Source organism: Coregonus clupeaformis, chromosome 20, assembly GCF_020615455.1.
Source record: "Coregonus clupeaformis isolate EN_2021a chromosome 20, ASM2061545v1, whole genome shotgun sequence".
Taxonomy (NCBI): Eukaryota; Metazoa; Chordata; class Actinopteri; order Salmoniformes; family Salmonidae; genus Coregonus; species Coregonus clupeaformis.
Genome location: NC_059211.1, coordinates 42,385,007 through 42,406,357, shown reverse-complemented (window position 1 = coordinate 42,406,357; position 21,351 = coordinate 42,385,007). Strand labels below are relative to the sequence as shown.

The window sequence follows — 21,351 nt, the reverse complement described above, 5'->3', positions numbered from 1 at the left end:
GAATTAAATTGTTTCTTCGTCATCTTGCTATTGAGCAAAAATATTAAATGCAACATGTAAAGTGTTGGTCCCATGTTTAATGAGCTGAAATAAAAGATCACTGAAATGTTCCATACGCAGAAAAAGCTTATTTCTCTCAAATGTGTTGACATCCCTGTCAGTGAGCGTTTCTTCTTTGCCAAGATAATCCATCCACCTGACAGGTGTGGCATATCAACAAGCTGATTAAACAGCATGATCATTACACAAGTGCACTTTGTGCTGGGGACAACATTCCACAGGCCACAATCAACAGCCTGATCAACTCTATGCGAAGGAGATGTTGCGCTGCATGAGGCAACGGTGGTCGCACCAGATACTGACTGGTTTTCTGATCCACACCCCTACCTTTAAAAAAAAAGGTATCTGTGACCAAGAGATGCATCTCTGTTTTCCCAGTCATGTGAAATCCATAGATTAGGGCCTAATTAATTTATTTCAGTTGACTGATTTCCTTATATGAACTATAACACATTAAAATCTTTTAAATTGTTGCGTTTATATTTTTGTTCAGTATAGTTTTCACCCCATCCAGTAGGAGGCAGCAATACACCATTGTTGGATGTAATCCGCCCTAAAATCCCACCGTTGAAGAAGATTAAAGTTCCGGCCTTTCGATGTTTTATTTTGCACGCTTCTGTCATACAGGTAACTGCTATGTGAATAATTGGCGTAAATGTAATGTACATCTGCATGGGAATGAACCACCGTGTGTCGATGAGTACTGTGACTTAGTTGGTAAACTGCTTGTCCGCGGTACATGCAGCAGTTGTAACGAACGTCGTCAGCTAGACAGCTAACGCGTTAGCCAGCTAGCGTAAGAGCCATATTAACACAGTTTCAAAACCTGTCTTTGGCCATGACGTATATTTACAGCTGGCTAACTTAGTTAGTTATGCATGTTGCTCTCGTAAATTGCTGGCTGGCTGTGTTAAATGTAATTGTATTTGTGATTATTGGCCAACTACTAGTTAGTCCTTGATCATGACTCGCTGTTCCATACACAAGTAATTGTTGGACGAAGGCGTCTTCTGCACGGGGGAGTTTTGTTAATAGCCAGGACTCTCGGTCTGAACATTAACACGCATCGCTTGCGGTACTGTTTTGGAAGCATAAGTACCTTATATTTCATATCAGTGAGAAATAATTTTCAAAAAATAAAAGGTTAAATTGATACACACTTTTATAGGGTTAGCGTTCCCACACGGCCGTATTTCCATGTTACAGCACTTGTTTACACAGACGGATGACTGAGTGGTTTATTTTGATGTGATATGAAAGTATAGGGGTGTATGTTTCTAGAACCGTACCACAAGTATTATATTTAAACAGAAATTGTCAGGTCCTTGGACTATACAGAGTAACGCAAGGCTCCTTTAGTCCATTATTGGGCTAGCTACTAGCTAGCTATATATGCCATGTTTTTCTTCTGTTACAGGATGTTGTGCATAGTAGCTAACCAGGCTGAATTCTGATGCGAAGAACTGAAAATGGATAGAGATTTACTGAGGCAGACTTTGTCTCACCATGGACAAAGCCTGTTTACCCATCTCAAATGTGAACAAAGTGAAAATCCAGATTTCAAAGCTATTGAACCGGACTTGTCCAAGGCCAGCTATCAAAGGTAATTTTAAATGGACAGTACAGTGATTTAACTAACATTTTGAATCCAAATGTAGGCTAATGGAACACCAAGTTGGCAACACCAACAATGTCAATGGCAAATTTCCAGACCATTTTAACATTATCATTAATATCTATCTTTTACAGGAAAGATGGAGGGGAGGACAATGCCTTAGAGGAGCAGTTCATTGCTAGAAAAGCTGACATCCTATTTGCACCATCATGGAAATCCAGTGCAACGGTGGAGGATGTGTTGGAGGAGGAAGGGGAAGGTAGCTGTTACTGTCAAATGTAGAGGTAAATTAACATATTGTATTGAGTTTGGCCTAATATCCTTTTCCTAGAGCCCTACGCCATCATGCCCCCTCTGGAGCAGTTCATGGAGGTGTCATTTGAGGAGCGGAGGAATCTGTTGTACAGGGACATGGAGCGAGGGGACATCGTGATAGGCAGGATCAACTCCATCAGGGATTTTGGCTTCTTTGTAACACTGATCTGCATGGGAGGTGGACTAGAGAGAGACATAGAGGATCTGGAGCTCACGGTAAGGTTTGTGGCTTTGGCCTGGTGCTCAGTGTTTTGTATTGAAGAAATAGGAGCACATGGTAACCTCTTTCTCTGCTTTCTTTCTCTCCTCAGGCCCTGTGTCCCCTTAGAGATGTACCTTCCAATGGCAATCATGACGATCCGCTATCGTACTATCAGATTAACGATTTGATAAGAGGTTAATGCACAGTGCACTAGCTAACTATGTGTAGTAAATGTAAACATGTTCACAATGCCGTTTTGTGATAAAAGTCAACAAACTGACCCATATACCATGTGCTGTGCTCTAGCTGGAGTGAAGGATATTGACCGATACCATGAGAAGATAACCATTTCACTTCAGCCCTCCTCCCTCGCCCCAAACCTGATGAGCCTAAAGCTTGGAGTTTTTAGTAGAGATGATCTTCCACTTCAATACAGGTAAGACAGACGTATTCTAATTGGCAGAAAACATAAGGTGAAAAATAGTTCCGCTAGACCTTAGGCTAATTCTTTGCTCATTGTATTGTTTTCATTGTTTTACCCAGTCGCAGTGTGAGGGTTGCCAACGACAACACTGAAACCTATGAGAGGGTTTTAGAGGGTACTCTTGGATACTCCAACCCGTCTAACGTGGAGTATCTCCTGGGCAAGATTGGGATCAGTGACACACAGCCTCCCTCACTCATGAGAGGGCTACAGAGGTGAGAAGACAAATTTGTTGTTTTGTCACACTCTTCAGCAGACACGCTTCCCAGAAATTGATACCCCTTGCCCCCTTTTATCAGCACGACTGTATTTTGGGACTCTCCTTTACAGCAAACATTTCCTTGAGGAGGACTTTGCCACAACTATCCGAAAGAAGCAGTCTGCGTCCTGGGCTCTTAAATGGTATGCCTGACATTTTAACTCTCTGCATGTTGGAGAACATTAGAGCAGCAGGTGACTAGATCTGTGCTAGCCTATTGTTTACAGAATGCATGAACTGCTCCTAATCGCGCTTTGTTTTGTCAATATACATTATGTCTTGCGTTACAGTGTGAGGGTTGGTGTGGACCACTTCAAGTCTGGTCGCCACGTCGACGCAATGAATGAATATAATAAGGCCTTAAATATTGACACTAACAATGTGGAAGCCCTTGTGGCACGTGGTGCACTGTGAGTATCCATCTAATTTGATTGATAATGTAATAGTCAGCACTCCCAGCCTAAACTCTGCTAGTTAGTTTTTTAAATATATATGTTTTTAATTGTAACATAAAATGTAGTTGTCCTACAGCTAATGAAAATGTATGCACTCACTAACTGTAAGTCGCTCTGGATAAGAGCGTCTGCTAAATGACTAAAAAGCTAATATAAACCTGCCATTTGATTTTTCCCAGGTATGCCAACAAAGGGAGTTTGCTGAAGGCAATAACAGACTTTGAGCTGGCATTGGAAAGTTGCCCAACCCACAGAAATGCTAAGAAATACCTATGCCAGACCCTGGTAGAGCGAGGTGGCCAGTAAGTAGGAAGGTTTTCCCTCATCCTGTGTTTCTAAGTGACAACCCCTCCTCTCTAAAATACTTGTTTCCCTCTGTTAGACTGGAGGAGGAAGAAAAGTTAGTCACAGCTGAGGGCCTCTACAGAAAAGCCCTGGCCTTAGAAGACTCCTTCCCGGATGCCAAGGAAGCATTGAGAAAAATAGAGCTACTTATCCAGGTGAGCTGGAACATTCCATGGGTTATGCCAACTATTCCACTTGTCTCCCATTTAAGAAGCTAGGCTTCGATTGGAAAGTCGGTTTCTGACTGTTTTAACACCCTCATATGACTAATACTTTCTGTTTGCTTGACATATTTGAACATGAACATTTGAAAAGGGGCCAGTTAAAAGTAATTTTGTTGTATGAGTTTGTGTGTTTGGCCTAACACACAGGGAGCCTTGTAATACTGATGAAGTGTTTTGTTGTGTGCGTGTCTGCAATCTGGGACTCTGCCCTTTGACTCTACCCGACTTCCTTGATTGTCGCGTGTCTATTGGGGGAACAAACAACCTTACAACTGGAATGAAAATGGTTGGTACGCTGGACCTGGTCTCAATGCGGTAAATGTAAACCCTTTTTGTCCACCTGGAAAAATTGCCATTTGTTCTCTACCTATAAATATGATTTCTGGATCATGCTATGGTAAACTTGTCTGTATGTGCCATTTTCCTTGTCCATCCAAATTAATGGATTAATGTTTTTCACATTCCTGGTTTCCTCCCATGTGTGTTGAATTCTTGAATCTTGAAATCGGGTGCAATTTTACTATGAAAATTGACTGCTTTAAAGAAATCCCTCAAACTGAGAGAAGAGGCAGCTGCAAAGGAAGCGGAAAAAGCTAAGAATGTGGAGACAAGTGCAGAAAAATTGCGTAAGATCTTGAAAGAAGAAAAAAGGTAAATCCATACCAATCCAACGTCAGGAAGGTAAACTGTCAGCTCATCGGTTGCCTTTTAAAACAAAATGCATACACATAATTTAATTTGGCTAAATATCAATCATCATTTTAAGTTGGTCACCAATATCACCTAATTTGATATTGTAGCTACATAGTTTCAGTCTTTGCTATAACTCCCTCTAGAATGAAAAAGAAACGGAAGATATCATCCTCTTCATCAACATCATCGTCTTCCACCTCCTCTTCGTCCGACCACTCCTCCTCCTCCGGGCACAGGAAGTCAAAGAAAAAGAAGCGCAAACGCAGACGGTCATCTCGAGGGGAGAAACTCAAGCAGAGGGTTTCATCCAGGAACAACAGGAGTGTGTCTGATGACGAGGAGGAGTGGTACCCTGCCCCACCCAACACCTCTGCCTCCTTCCTGGATCAGAAATGTAGCTTTGTCCGGCCGTTTGAGGGGCCAGAGAGGACTGAAGAGCATAGTCAGCACCACAGCAAAGGCAGGCATCGCTCTTTATCATCAGTGTCCACAGACGCTCCGGACAACAGCAGAGGTAGGTTTGAAGATGGCCCTGTTGACGGCTCTCCTCAGCGAGCTGAGAGCAGCAAGGGGAAAGGTGTCCGAAGTGACAAGACCAGTGATGGGGAGGTGAATGGGAGGGAGAGGGAAGCCTCCAGGGGCCATTGGAAGAGCCAGGGCCAGGAGGATCAAAGTGGCCCACAAGAAGTTCCCAGCTCATTGGAGAAAGTCAAACACAGAAGAATGTCCTCATCTGCCAGCTCAGAGCATTCCTGCAAATCTGACCGGTACGCCAACGAGCTCCCGTCACAGTCCCACATATCCACTTACAGACGATCAGATAGTGGGAGGTATGGTCGCACAGAGCGAGGAGAGAAGAATAGGGCCACCCGACGGTCTGATGTAGGGGATAACAGGTCTTCCACTGAGGCCTCTCTGAATGGTAAGGGATCTGCAGGAGGAAATAAAGAGCTGTCAACTAATCTCCTAGATATCTTCAGCCAAATAGCTCAGTTTGAGAAGGAGAAATGCTTCAAGCCGAAAAAGTGAATTCAGCTTTTCCGAGATGCTTTAACCATATTATGTCATAACTATGAACAAATCAACTATTGCTATTGTAGTGTTGGACAAAGTTCTAGTGTCCAAAGCTGTCATAATTGAGCATTGGTGATATCAAACAATTTCCTCTGAAATGTTTACTGTTTTTGTGATAAATACGCTGCCTTAATATCATATCAGATTGTCTTTTCTGTGAAAGGACATGTATTTTATGTGCCAGAAAGCAAATGAAAGACCTGTTAAGATGTCTGCTGTCGGCTTGCAGTTAGAAAATTATTTTCCTTCAATTAAAGGTAGACTCAGCGAAATGACGTTGCTACAAGCAGCACCGCAGATATTGCGATGAGGGAGAGTCTACCTTTAAATAAGTTTGTTTTCCTCTAAGTACAATGAACTCTGTATTATCAAGTATCATCAGGAAACTCAAATTCGAGAGATTGAGAATTTTTTTGCCATTTATTTTCTATTTGCTGGTAGTAGATTGGAAGATGTCATTCAATAACTGAAATATACCATTTCAATATGTGAGTCTTTTTCAATAAATCGCCTGTGAACTTTGACCAAAATTTCCAAGCCTGATTTGTTTGGTTTAAGCATTGTGGTTATTTTGTGTAAATCCAACTTGGAACCAGATATTTGCTTATAAGAATGTGTGCTATGGCTAATGCTATTCGAGATACTGTTCTATAGACCCTTTTCCAGTACATAACACACTGACGTAACGCACAGATGCGCGCGACTCTTGGTGGCAGTAAGATGGCCATTGCCATCTGTGCCCATTCAACAGCCTAGATTTTACGTTTTTATTACTTCTAAACAAAATAACTTTTGGGTGCTCATCCCCTTACAATTATGTTTTGATTCTTGCTCGAACAGTGGCTAAGATTATATTTGGTTGTGATCTTTTGCAAAATAATTTTTGCATACATCAGTTGTTAGCTAGAATGCTAACGCTCATTGATTCCGGCTGTAGCAAAAGCCAAAGAGCCATTTTACTGGTTTAAGTGCTTTAAGTATGACACAAACATATTAAGCAGGACATTCATATGAGCCATAAAATCCAATTATCATTTGAAAGTAGTGTGAAATGCACTCATAAACTACATGTAAATAGAGGCTTTTTTTTTTTTTTACTGCGGTTCCTCCTTGTTCTGCCACCAACTTGTGTGCAACGCCCTCGTGGTGGCAATGTTTGCAAACACAGAAAGGGGTCTATAGCCTTGTATGGATCTTACTGTTACATTTCTTGTCTCTCACTTCAGTGTTGAGACACTAACTTAGACCCAATGGCATATTGGTAAGCTAATTTATGTAAAATTGCATGATTTAATAACTGGACACAGCATCCTTGCAAAGAGCACAACTTTGATGCCAACAGCCAAAGTGGCTTATTTACAGCTTAACTTCAATGTCTTCAATCACTATACTGCACATCAGTTACAGATATGTTTTTAGTTCATCTTGTTACAAGGAATTACTCACTAATTCACAGGCAAAGCTATTTAGTCCGTCAAATCTATCGCTCTTAAATGTACTAATGTCTTATATGTCTTAATAAACTGATCCCTTTAACTCTAATCATGTTATGCACTGTTTATTCTGAGGTGGTCATGTCTTTCTATTTTTCTTTTTTTGCCTTAAGTGCACTCCTTTTATAAGAATCATATATTTTATGTATGTAGTGTGCTATTAATCCTACATTTGATCCCACCCACACCTATTTTCTCCATTAGCCATGTGTTAAATTTGAAAACATTTAATCTCACATGACCATTTGCATGTTTTTACCTGATGATTTTATGAAATACAGATGTATACTGAACAAAACTATAAACGCAACATGTAAAGTGTTGGTCATATGATTCATGAGCTGAAATAAAATATCCCAGAAATGTTCCATACGCACAAAAAGCATGTTTGTCTCAAATGTATTGCACTAATTTGTTTGCATCCCTGTTAGTGAGCAATTCTCCTTTGCCAAGATAATCCATCCACCTGACATGTATGGCATATCAAGAAGCTGATTTAACAGCATGATCATTACACAGGTGCATCTTGTGCTGGGGACCATGAAAGGCCACTAAAATGTGCAGTTTTGTCACACAACACAATGCCACAGATGTCTCAAGTTTTGAGGGAGCGTGCAATTGGCATGCTGACTACAGGAATGTCCGCCAGAGAATTTAATGTTAATTGCTCTACCATAAACCACCTCCAAGTCGTTTTATAGAATTTGGCAGTACATCCAACCGGCCTCACAACCGCAGACCACATGTAGCCATGCTAACCCAGAACCTCCACAGCCAGCTTCTTCACCTGCGGGATCGTTGAGACCAGCCACCCGGACAGCTGATTAAATTGTGGGTTTGCACAACCAAATAATTTCTGCACAAACTGTCAGAAACCGTCTCAGGGAAACTCATCTGCGTGCTCGTTGTCCTCACCAGGGTCTTGACCTGACTGCAGTTCGGCATTGTAACCGACTTCGATGGCCCCTGGCAAGCTGGAGAAGTGTGCTGTTCACGGATGAATCCTGGTTACAACTGTACCGGGCATGTATGGTGTCATGTGGGCGAGCGGTTTGCTGATGTCAATGTTGTCAACAGAGTGCCTCATGGTGGCAGTGGGGTTATGGAATGGGCAGGCACACGCTATGGACAACGAACATAATTGCATTTTATTGATGGCAATTTGAAAACAAAGTGATACCGTGACGAAATCCTGAGGCCCATTGTCGTGCCATTCATCTGCCGCCATCACCTCATGTTTCAGTATGACAATGCATGGCCCCATGTCACAAGGATCTGTACACAATTCCTGGAAGCTGAAAATGTCCCAGTTCTTCCATGGCCTGCATACCCACCAGACATGTCACCCATTGAGCATATTTGGAATGCTCTGGATTGACGTGTATGACATCGTGTTCCAGTTCCCGCCAATATCCAGCAACTTCGCTCATGGAAGAGGAGTGGGACAACATTCCACAGGCCAGAATCAACAGCCTCATCAACTCTATGTGAAGGAGATGTGTCGTGCTGCATGAGGCAAATGGTGGTCACACCAGATACTGACTTGTTTTCTGATCCACGCCCCTACTTTAAAAGGTTATTTGTAACCAAAAGATGCGTATCTGTAGTCCCAGTCATGTGAAATCCATAGATTAGGACCTAATGAATTCATTGCAATTGACTGATTTCCTTATATGAACTGTATCTCAGTAAAATCTTTTTGTTCAGTGCAGTATGACCTAGTGGCGAGCTCAACTAAAAACATGCACTTTTGATACTTTCCACTGGAGGGCAGTACAACACTAGCTCTGCATATAGGTTTTTTAAGGACTGTGTGGCCAATTATAAATATAGTGAAAAAACTAGATAGTCTGCCCAATTATTTTGGTATAATTTTGCCTCTGTCCTCCACAGTAATGACATTTATATTTACTTCACGCTACACTTGTCTAACCTTAATAGCAAAAATAGATTGAAAAGGAGATTTTATGAGAGTAAAACGTGCCTTCTAGTGAAGATAAAGGTAAGCTTTTCTCCATCTCAATTAATCAGAGAACGTAATAAACATTTTAACCACTTCATTCACTTAAATACATGTTATTTATTTGAAAACACTGGGTCATGTAGGGGTCTTATAAAGTCATAATAGTCGTGAACCTTTTGGCAGCAGTAACCTTGATTGTACACTGCCAAAACTCACATTCTCTATGTGTTGTGGGTCCCACAATGGCAATATTGCATTCTAAGCAAAGAGATCGAGGTAGGGGGAGACATCATATTGTGAGGAGTGGGCATTGTGCCAATCGATGGGCTATGTTCAAATTAAAATGAAATTCCACCTAGCACTCCATTGTTCGAGTCTCAGTGTGGGGAAGGTAAAAGCATGTCTCTCTAGCGGCACTTTAGATGCTGGAGATGTGTATGCACAGCCTGTTCTCATAGACTAGACGTAACATAGTAAATAGTAAATGTATATCAGGTACACTCAAATTAGTATTATATGTTACATTTGGTATGGTTACATAAGACAGAAGGTTACTTAAGGCAAAAACGAAAGGAGGGTGGTTGGTCGGGGTGGATGGGTGGGCATCAGCGGGAAGGTAAAAGCATGTCTCTAGCTGCCGGTGCCGTTTATGAAGAGGGAGGAAACCATTTTTTTCATGAGCTTGGCCTTATTTCCATTACAGCATATTGGATGACTGTCATTCATATTCCATTCACCCAGTTCAACGTAACATCAATAGGTTTAGGCTACTACATGATACTTGACTTTTCCCTATACCCATCATGAGGTTGCTACAACCTAGCCTATGAATGAAAGTTTACAAAGTAGGTTTAAACACTCTTGCACACTCTCGCCTTCATCTAGCTGATCTAGTACTCATTAGTCCAACAATTGCAAACAAGAGTTTCTATTGGACAAATTCAGGTATGTTTATCCCCGCTTCGTTCCGTTTGCTCCGTTTGCTTTCTTTCAAAGAATCGGCGAAATGAATACACCCCTGATCACGTGTAAACACAGTTCACTTTCATAGAAGCCACGTTGTATTCCTTCGTTTGTGGACTTCAATGCACAACACATTAGCTGTATGTGACCAGGCGAAAAAACCTTTCCAAGCCTAACCATATCAAAACCGCCACACACAGCCTACAATGTTGTCACCGTATTAGATAAAGTAACGTCATAGTCAACATAGCTAATAGAACTAACGCGTTAGTTAACCCGCTACAGTCCTGCAGTAACGTTACAGTGTAGTCAGTAAGCAGTTTAGCAGTTACACCGGCAGGCCCGGTGGCAATAAATTGGTAAAACCAAAAGCTTACCTTGACTTGGAGGAGTACCAGTGTTGTGTTGGATATATCATTCCTCTGTTTGAACAGGGTGTTTGAGTAGGCATTTGCTAGCTAAGTAAGTTAAACTGAAAGAGAAAATAAATGAAAATCTCTATCTCTCTCTTGCTTCTCCTTCATTTTTGAATAAATTAATTTGTTCAAAACTGTTAAACTATTGTCTTTCACTGTCACGATGTCCACCGAGGCTGCCCCTCCTTGTTTGGGCAGGCTTCGGCGTTCGTCATCACCGGAGTACTAGCTACTGCCAATCTCATTCTCATCACTCCACTTGTCATGTCTTGTCAATCACACACACCTGGTGCTCATTCCCCTAATTGGTATGTGTATAAGTGTTCCCTCTGTTCCCCTTGTCTTTGTGAGTGATGTTTTACCTTGAGCTTGTTCCTTTTGACGCTTGGGGCGTTTGATATATGTGAACGCATTAAACTCTGGACTTCGGTATTTTACCTCCTGCGCCTGACTCCTTCATTTCACCTCGTAACAGAATCACTCACCCGATATTGAGCCAGCAGGAGAAGACTGCAGGAGAAGACTGCCTGGAGTTGTAGCAAGGGTTCAGGAGCATTCATTGATGCTAGCCAGCTTGGGAGAAGTGATCTCTCGAGACCAGCTGGTCAACCGGATCCAGCTACCTACACCCCAGCCCCTGAACGGATCCAGATATCCCGGCCACCGGCGTTTGATGGGACGACGGCGCTATGTAAGGGATTTTTACGCCAGCTGGAGTTATACTTCTCCAGCATCAGACCGGCACCCCTGGAGCGGGAGAAGGTATCTGTCCTCGTTTCCTGCCTTTGTGGGAAAGCCCTGGAGTGGGCCAACGCAGTGTGGAACGAGGGAGGCGCTGGAGGACTACGGGGAGTTTGCTCGCCTCTTTCGGGCAGTTTTTGATCACCCGACTGAGGGTCGAGAGGCGGGGGAACGACTGGTCCATTTAAGGCAGGGGACAAGGACCGCACAGGACTACGCACTGGAGTTCCGGACGCTGGCAGCGGGGTCTAGGTGGAACGAGCGGGCCCTAATCGACCATTTCCGGTGCCACTTAAGAGAGGACGTCCGACGGGAGCTAGCCTGCCGGGATGCCATGCTATCATTCTCCCCTATCATTCTCCCAACTGGTAGACATGGCCATCCGGCTGGAGGCGGTAGGCAGGGTACTCACGCATCACCCCAGGTAACGAACACCCAAATGTGTTCAGAGCCATTTGCGGCGCATTGTACTTTACCTATCTCCTTCCCCGATCACTTGGTAGGTTCCCAGTGTAAGGCGCTAGTCGATTCAGGCGCAGCTGGCAACTTCATGGACAGGGCATTTGCACGCCGTCACGGAATTTCATTGGTTCCCCTATCCATTCCACTCCCCATCAGAGCACTTGATAGTCGACCAGTAGGGTCCGGGTTGGTTAAGGCGTTTAATGTCCTGAGGAGAATTAATGAGGTGACATACAGGTTGTTACTCCCCCCTGATTACTGTATTAACCCCTCATTTCATGTGTCTCTCCTCAGGCCGGTGGTAGCTGGTCCACTCCAGGAGTCTGAGGTGCGGGAGGTGCCTCCACCTCCTCTGGACATTGAGGGGGCCCCGGCGTACTCGGTCCGTTCCATCCTGGATTCGAGGCATCGGGTGGGGGGCCTTCAGTATCTCGTGGAGTGGGAGGGGTACGGTCCGGAGGAACGGTGCTGGGTCCCAAGGTGGGACATCCTCGATCCCTCCCTGTTGAAGGATTTCCACCATCGCCATCCGACTCGCCCTGCTCCGCGTCCTCCTGGCCGTCCCCGAGGCCGAGGTCGGCGCACTGCTGGAGCCGCGCGTCAAGGACGGGGTACTGTCACGATGTCCACCGAGGCTGCCCCTCCTCCTTGTTCGGGCAGGCTTCGGCGTTCGTCGTCACTGGAGTACTAGCTACTGCCGATCTCATTCTCATCACTCCACTTGTCATGTCTTGTCAATCACACACACCTGGTGCTCATTCCCCTAATTAGTATGTATAAGTGTTCCCTCTGTTCCCCTTGTCTTTGTGAGTGATTGTTTATTGTGAGAGCATGTTAGCTCGGTTGAGCTACTCAACATTGTATTTATACCAAGGTGGATGTTTTCCCTTGAGCTTGTTCCTTTTGACGCTTGGGACGTTTGATATATGTGAACGCATTAAACTCTGGACTTCGGTATTTTACCTCCTGCGCCTGACTCCTTCATTTCACCTCGTCCCATTCTCTCTCTTTGAGTCAACTACTCACCACATGTTATGCACTGCAGTGCTAGCTTGCTGTAGCTTATGCTTTCAGTACTAGATTCCTTTTCTGATCCTTTGATTGGGTGGACAACATGTCAGTTCATGCTGCAAGAGCTCTGATAGGTTGGAGGACGTCCTCCGGTAGTTGTCATAATTACTGTGTAAGTCTATGGAAGGGGGTGAGAACCATGAGCCTCCTAAGTTTTGTATTGAAGTCAATGTACCCAGAGGAGGACGGAAGCTAGCTGTCCTCCGGCTACACCATGTTGCTACCCTACAGAGTGCTATTGAGGCTACTGTAGATTTTCATTGCAAAACAGTTTTAATCAATTATTTGGTGACGTGAATATATTTAGTATAGTTTTATCTAAAATGGATGACTTTTTAAATGTTTTACCATTTTTATTTTTGTGAAATTCACTGAGGAGGATGGTCCTCCCTTCCTCCTCTGAGGAGCCTCCACTGGACTGGGCGTATAACATCTAGCAACCCAAAGGTTGCGTTTTTCGAATCTCATCACGACAACTTTAGCATTCTAGCTAATTAGCAACTTTGCAACTACTTACTACTTTGTAGCTACTTTGCAACTACTAGAGTAGCTAAACCTAACCTTAACCCTTTTAGCTAACCCTTCCCCTAACCTTAACCCTTTAACCTAACTCCTAACCTTAACACTAACATCTCTGCAGCGCTCCACCAACGGTCCGTCAAAAAAATCGTACATAAATCATGTAGCAGATATAGGATATGGTAGAAAAAGTATGTGGCCTTTTCTGTAGCCTACAGGCTGGAGATAAAATGTATGACAATGTAATGAGATGGACACTTCTTACATCATGCAGTTTTCTCCGATCAACTAGCTTAACGTAAATGGCACTCAATCAAATACAAAATGTGCTGTCATGTTAACAAACAACATATCCTAAAAACAGGACAGGTCAAAGTAAAATGGACAATATGGAATTTGTTCTTAACTGACTTGCCTAGTTAAATAAAATAAAAAAATAAAAAATGGACAATCGCAACTGTTGTCCAGGAGTTTCACCCCATCGTCATGATCAGTGGTTTCAAGTTTGTATCCAAAAAATTTTGACAAGCTGATCATAGTGAAATAGAAAATACTTCTGCATTTCCCGCTGTGTAAACACATTGCAAATAGGCTCGCGATAACTCTTGATAAAGGTGGGTAGCTGATATTCAGAGCTTAAATACCCAAATTGAATAGTCACAGGAATCAAGTCTATTAAAGCCAATGCAATGGCTTTTCTTTTTTTTTCTTTTTTTTTCTTTTTTTACAAACGGGGGGCCTACATGATGTAAGAAGTGTCCTTCTCATTACATTGTCATACATTTTATCTCCAGTCTGTAGGCTACAGAAAAGGCCACATACTTTTTCTACCATATCCTATATCTGCTACATGATTTACGTTAGATTATTTTTGGGGGGCATTCAGAAAATTCCATTGTGGGCCGACATGGTAGGCTACACCCCAGTAAGCACGAACCAACGACTTTATTTGGTCCTGTCCGGATGTCTTTTTTTTGTGTTTTACAAACGGTAGGCTTACCACATAGATGGGCATTCATAAAATTCAATTTCAGGCAACACTGTAGGCTACACCTCAGTAAGCACGGACCGATACCGACGCCTTTTGGACATCTTTTCTTGGTGCAGTTCCGGACCGGCCTTGATTTCCACATCCACGGACATTGGTTTTTGATCCGGTCCGGACCAAATCTGAATCAATCATAGATGTCTATGTTTGGTTCAGATCTTGTCTGGTCTGGACCAGCCTTGATATTTTCTACGTAATGTTGCTTACTGGGACTATTGTAGTTTTGCAGAGGGTGGCATTTTTTGGTCTCACCTATGACGGCAGAACAGCAAGGACCGTCCCTGATGGAGTGTCTCGGATTTACGTACAGAATAATATGAAATGCCTGAGACCAGGTTGCAGTGTATGCATGGCAATGAACTCTGGTTCATCTCCCCACAGAAACTCACAAAGACCTTTTCATTGCATCACATTAGTGAACACATTCACAGGCTCTCTGCTAATGTAGGGCCACGGTCCATGGCGGTAATGCATTGCCCCCACCGCTCTCCAAATGTGTACTGTTCTGCACAGCCGAGGAGCAAAGGCCCCTCTTGTCTTGCATCAACTGAGACAAACTAGCAAAGGTTTTTGGGCTAATTACTTTGATAGACAGACAGCTGATGTTTCTTCATTGGGCTTGGGCATGCTTATATTTTGAAATTATTCATCGTTCCTCTCAGGTCATTTGATTTACTAAGCATTTTTCTCTATTTCCCTTGGGAATAAACAGGTTTAGCCTTTTTGTCAGAAGGACCTTAAGTCCTTAGATGAGTCTAAGGCCTTTTCTAATTTGGGTAAAAGTCCACCCTTACGAAAAAAGATTTCAGTCAGAGTGCCGTATAACTGCATTACACTGCAGTTAGAGTGCAGTATAACTGCAGTATGCTGCAATTACTGCATCCAAAATACCACAGTCGACTGCAGTTACTGCACTTTTACTGCAGTTTCAAAACTGCAATCTTTTTTTGTAAGGGCGTCCTCCACCCTCTCTACACTGACCCGGAAACCGATAAGTGGTCGAGGAGATGTCAATTCATTAGTAGGCGAACGGAAGTGTCCACCCCTCCTCGTTAGCCACCTTTCATCGATGATAGTCATGTGTATCCTACCTGAGTCCAGCGCAGAAGAGTTTTGGATAACACTTCATTTGAAGGGGTCCTTATTACAATGTAATTACATATGTAATTATGCTGTAACACGTATTGTAATTCATTGTAAAAATACATAGTTACACTGTAATAACAACATGTAACTGGTGGTAATTGCAGTCTGTCATTGCAGAAGTGTAACAACAAATGCTTTTTGCCATGCTTGTTACAAATGTTAAAGTTTCCAATAGCATCCCAAACATTCACTACATGACCGAAAGTATGTGGACACCTGCTCGTCAAAGATCTCATTCTAAAATCATGGGCATTACTATGGAGTTAGTCCCCCCTTTGTTGCTATAACAGCCTCCACTATTTTGGGAAGGCTTTCCACTAGATGTTGGAACATTGCTGTGGGGACTTGCTTCCATTCAGCCACAAGAGCATTAGTGAGGTCGGGCACTGATGTTGGGCGATTAGGCCTGGCTCGCAGTCGGCGTTCCAATTCATCCCAAAGGTGTTCGATGGGGTTGAGGTCAGGGCTCTGTACAGGCCAGTAAGTTCTTCCACACCGATATAGACAAACCATTTCTGTATGGACCTCGCTTTGTGCACGGGGGCATTGTCATGCTGAAACAGTTGCCACAAAGTTGGAAGCACAGAATCGTCTAGAATGTCATTGTACAGTGCATTCGGAAAGTATTCAGGCCCCTTGACTTTTTCCACATTCTGTTACGTTACAGCCTTATTCTAAAAATGATTAAATACATTTTTTTCTCATCAATCTACACACAATATCCCATAATGACAAAGTGAAAACAGGTTTTTTTGCAAATGTATTACAAACAAAACAGAAATACCTTATTTGCATTAGTATTCAGACCCTTTGCTATGAGACTCGAAGTTGAGCTCAGGTGCATCCTGTTTCCATTGATCATCCTTGAGATGTTTCTACATTTTTACATTTTAGTCATTTAGGAGACACTCTTATCCAGAGCGACTTACAGTTAGTGAGTGCATACATTTTTCATACTGGCCCCCCGTGGGAATCGAACCCACAACCCTGGCGTTGCAAGCACCATGCTCTACCAACTGAGCTACAGGAGGCTTACAACTTGATTGGAGTCCACCTACGGTAAATTCAATTGATTGGACATGATTTGATTTGGAAAGGCACACACCTGTCTACATAAGGTCCCACAGTTGACAGTGCATGTCAGAGCAAAAACCAAGCCGAAGGTCGAAGGAATTGTCCGTAGAGCTCTGAGACAGGATTGTGTTGAGGCACAGATCTGGGGAAGTCTACCAAAAAATGTCTGCAGCATTGAAGGTCCCCAAGAACACAGTGTCCTCCATCATTCTTAAATGGAATAAGTTTAGAACCATCAAGACTCTTCGTAGAGCTGGCTGCCTGGCCAAACTGAGCAATCGGAGGGAGAAGGGCCTGATGGTTACTCTGACCTTATTAAAAGTTAATTTGTGGAATTTCTTTCCTTCTTAATGCGTTGGAGCAAATCAGTTGTGTTGCGACAAAGTAGCGGGGGTATACAGAAGATAGCCCTATTTGGTAAAAGACCAAGTCCATATTATGGCAAGAACAGCTCAAATAAGCAAAGAGAAATGACAGTCCATCCTTACTTTAAGACATGAAGATCAGTCATTACGGAACATTTCAAGAACTTTGAACATTTCTTCAAGTGCAGTTGCAAAAACCATCAAGCGCTATGATGAAACTGGCTCTCATGAGGACCGCCACAGGAATGGAAGACCCAGAGTTACCTCTGCTGCAGAGGATAAGTTCATTAGAGTTACCAGCCTCAGAAATTGCAGCCCAATTAAATGCTTCACAGAGTTCAAGTAACAGACACATCTCAACATCAACTGTTAAGAGGAGACTGTGTGAATCTGGCCTTCATGGTTGAATTGCTGCAAAGAAACCTCTACTAAAGGACACCAATTAGGAGAAGAGACTTGCTTGGGCCAAGAAACATGAGCAATGGACATTAGGCCGGTGGAAATTGGAAATGTTTGGTTCCAACTGCTGTGTCTTTGTGAGACACGGTGTGGGTGAACGGATGATCTCCACATGTGTTTTCCCCTCCGTAAAGCATGTAGGGATGGTGCCAGGTTTCCTCCAGATGTGAAACTTGGCATTCAGGCCAAAGAGTCAATCTTGGTTTCATCAGACCAGATAATCTTGTTTCTCATGGTGCCTCTTGGAAAACTCCAAGCGGGCTGTTGTGCATTTTACTGAGGTGTGGCTTCCGTCTGGCCACTCTATCATAAAGGCCTGATTGGTGGAGTGCTGCAGAGATGGTTGTTCTTCTGGAAGGTTATCCCATCTCCACAGAGGAACTCTGGAGCTGTGTCAGAGTGACCATCGGGTTCTTGGTCACCTCCCTGACCAAGGCCCTTCTCCCCCGATTGCTCAGTTTGGCCGGGCGGCATTCTCTTGGTGGTTCCAAACTTCTTCCATTTTAGAATGATGAGGCCACTGTGTTCTTGGGGACCTTCAATGCTGCAGAAATGTGTTGGTACCCTTCCCCAGATCTGTGCCACGACACAATCCTTTCTCGGAGCTCTTCTGACAATTCCTTCGACCTCATGGTTTGGTTTTTGCTCTAACATGCGCAGTCAACCGTGGGACCTTATATAGACATGTGTGTGCCTTTCCAAATCATTTCCAATCAATTGAATTTACCACAGGTGGACTCCAATCAAGTTGTCCAAACAGCTAAAGGATGATCAATGGGAACAGGACGCGCCTGAGCTCAATTTTGAGTCTCATAGCAAAGGGTCTGAATACTTATGTAAATAAGGTATTTCTGTTTTTATTTTTAATAAATTAGCAAACATTTCTAAAAACCTGTTTTCGCTTTTTCATTATGGGATATTGTGTGTAGATTGATGAGAAAAAAATGTATTTAATCATTTTTAGAATAAGGCTGTAACGTAACAAAATGTGGAAAAAGACAAGGGGTCTGAATACTTTCTGTCTTACCCTACCTCTTTCAGGTAATAAATTACATGCAGTATTAGCCTTATATTTTGCTAATGAATGATGGGTTATGCATAAGCTTCTAACTTATAGCCTCTGTCTCTTGTGCAATGGCCTCTCTCCTTTAAAAATGCTTAATAGTTATTGGCGCCCCAGGGAATGCTAGGAAAGCTTGCTGATTTTTTTTGTCTTATACTAATACACTATTCGATGAGGGATGCAAGCTCTTGTTTGCTGAATGTTAAATACAGCAGCCAATAGAACTCACAGGCAGTTTGAAAGAAGAGAGAATGGGTGATGGCGGTAGGCTTTTGCAGTTATTTATTCAGACCCATAACCATTCAATCTTCGTGAAGAGAGGTGAAGGCCGTCTGCATCTTATTCTAGTCCTATATTTTTCAAACATCATTACAATGATGACGATAAGGACAACGAAACTCATTTCATTTAACTGTTGAAAGCGAGGAAGGAATGAAGCAGCAATAGAGAGAGAAAGAAGTAGGCTAATACGCACGTCACATGTAATACAGTATAGTACAATACAGTACAGTAATACAGTCCACATTTAAAAAGATTAGCCTACTGGAGCTTGTTTCATTTATTTACCCAAGAGAGCATAGCTACATCAATGGGCTTTTATGTTTTTCTGTTGTGCGTAATGTGCTATCCATGTGCTGGATAACGGCACAATCATTTTGACTTTTTTGGCTTGTATTTAATGTCTGGCTCACCAGGCTCAGGTAGTATCAGGCTTGAATTTTTATGTCGATCAAAGATCTAATCAAATCCAGACATATTTATATGCTTTAGAATGACACTTCCAGTTTTGGTGGGAAATAGCCTACTGGGTTACGGGAGAAAAGTGATTTATTCTCAGGATGGAACATTTGTAAAATAACGGGATAATATTCAACCCTACTGGGTGTGTCTCATGTAATACCCTTGGGGTAAGGATACCCTAAGAACAAGGTTCAGGGAAGATAAGACCATTAAGCCCAGCTAATGTTAGCTAGTGAGCTAGCGAGTAGTGACCATAGCATAGCTATTTGCCAGCTAGCTAGCTAGCCAAGGTTAGGAAACTAGCTAGCTTGCTAGATAGCGTGCTAGCTAATCCCAAAAAACTCAACAGATTGCATTGAAAGTCTATTCTGTAGATGGTAACTAGCTAGCTAGTTGGTAGGCCTAACAAAAACACCAGAGAAGCTAACGTTAGCTAGCTACAGTTAACTAGCTAGCCAACACTAGGCTAGCTAGCTGGCAAACACCAGCTAGCTAACTACCTATGCTAAATCGTCCAGCAGAATTCATGTACACAAAAAAGAAAAACAAATTGCATGGAAAACGTACTTTCTATCTCGTGTTGACATTTTTGTATTGTCTACAACACTTTGTTTCTTTCGTGGCAATCTCTCAAATATGGATTTTGCAAGCTGACCTTATTCTTCTTTTTAAAATTTGTATTGGCGGATTGTATTCTAGTGGTGGTGAGTTGTAGTCTAGATAGCTAATTTAGAAAAACGGGAATGTATTTTTCTTCCCTTTTTAACATTACAAGTAGCAATGAAAATTGACTACAGTCTCTGTCTTCTTTGTTGTAAGCATTTTCTCATCCTGGAGTCTGAGACCTTGTGGGAATCTGTAGTAGAGAAGAAGAATGTAGCTATGCCAATTTACATTACCCTATACTAGTTATCATCATCATGATTTCTATAGTTTAGGCCTGGAACTGTTAAAGTACACTGAACAAAAATATAAACGCAACATGTAAACCCCTCAGGGGTGCGTGCTCAGTCCCCTCCTGTACTCCCTGTTCACCCATGACTGCATGGCCAGGCATGACTCCAACACCATCATTAAGTTTGCCGACGACACAACAGTGGTAGGCCTGATCACCGACAACGATGAGACAGCCTATAGGGAGGAGGTCAGAGACCTGGCCATGTGGTGCCAGGATAACAACCTCTCCCTCAACGTGACCAAGACAAAGGAGTTGATTGTGGACTACAGGAAAAAAAAAAGAGGACTGAGCACGCCCCCATTATCATCGACGGGGCTGTAGTGGAACAGGTTGAGAGCTTCAAGTTCCTTGGTGTCCACATCACCAACGAACTATCATGGTCCAAACACACCAAGACAGTCGTGAAGAGGGCACGACAAAGCCTATTCCCCCTCAGGAGACTGAAAAGATTTGGCATGGGTCCTCAGATCCTCAAAAAATTATATAGCTGCACCATCGAGAGCATCCTGACTGGTTGCATCACCTCCTGGTATGGCAACTGCTTGGCCTCCGACCATAAGGCACTACAGAGGGTAGTGCGTACGGCCCAGTACATCACTGGGGCCAAGCTTCCTGCCATCCAGGACCTCTATACCAGGCGGTGTCAGAGGAAGGCCCTCAAAATTGTCAAAGACTCCAGCCACCCTAGTCATAGACTGTTCTCTCTGCTACCGCACGGCAAGCGGTACCGGAGTGCCAAGTCTAGGTCCAAAAGACTTCTCAACAGCTTCTACACCCAAGCCATAAGACTCCTAAACAGCTAATCATGGCTAACCGGGCTATTTGCACTGCCCCCCCTGTATATATAGCCTCCCTACTGTTATTTTATTTTACTTCTGCTCTTTTTTTCTCAACACTTTTTTGTTTTATTCTACTTTTTTTATTAAAAATAAATGCGCTGTTGGTTAAGGGCTGTAAGTAAGCATTTCACTGTAATGTCTGCACCTGTTGTATTCGGCGCATGTGGCCAATAAAATTTGATTTGATTTGATTTAAAGTGTCGGTCCCATGTTTCATGAGCTGAAATAAAAGATCCAAGAAATGGTCTTGCATAACTAACTTAATTTGTTTTTATCACTTTACACATTTATTTTGGGATCCACC

General features: G+C 42.9%; 1 protein-coding gene across 2 annotated transcripts; it reads left to right on the top strand.

The window, feature by feature from the left end:
* Nucleotides 1–606: 606 nt before the first annotated feature.
* Nucleotides 607–6,250, top strand: LOC121533430 (tetratricopeptide repeat protein 14). Of its 2 annotated transcripts, XM_041839369.1 has the most exons (13): nt 607–687; nt 1,478–1,663; nt 1,810–1,934; nt 2,007–2,206; nt 2,302–2,386; nt 2,499–2,628; nt 2,736–2,891; nt 3,007–3,078; nt 3,226–3,345; nt 3,570–3,692; nt 3,773–3,890; nt 4,504–4,610; nt 4,796–6,250. In XM_041839369.1, the coding sequence occupies exons 2-13, from the start codon at nt 1,530–1,532 to the stop codon at nt 5,679–5,681; spliced, it is 2,256 nt and encodes a 751-aa protein (XP_041695303.1). In that variant the 5' UTR covers nt 607–687; nt 1,478–1,529; the 3' UTR covers nt 5,682–6,250. The 2 variants fall into 2 exon arrangements, 1 of the variants encoding a protein (XP_041695303.1); XR_005994462.1 differs by lacking the exon at nt 4,796–6,250 and having other exon boundaries at nt 3,773–4,274; nt 4,504–4,594.
* The last annotated feature ends 15,101 nt before the right edge of the window (nt 6,251–21,351 follow it).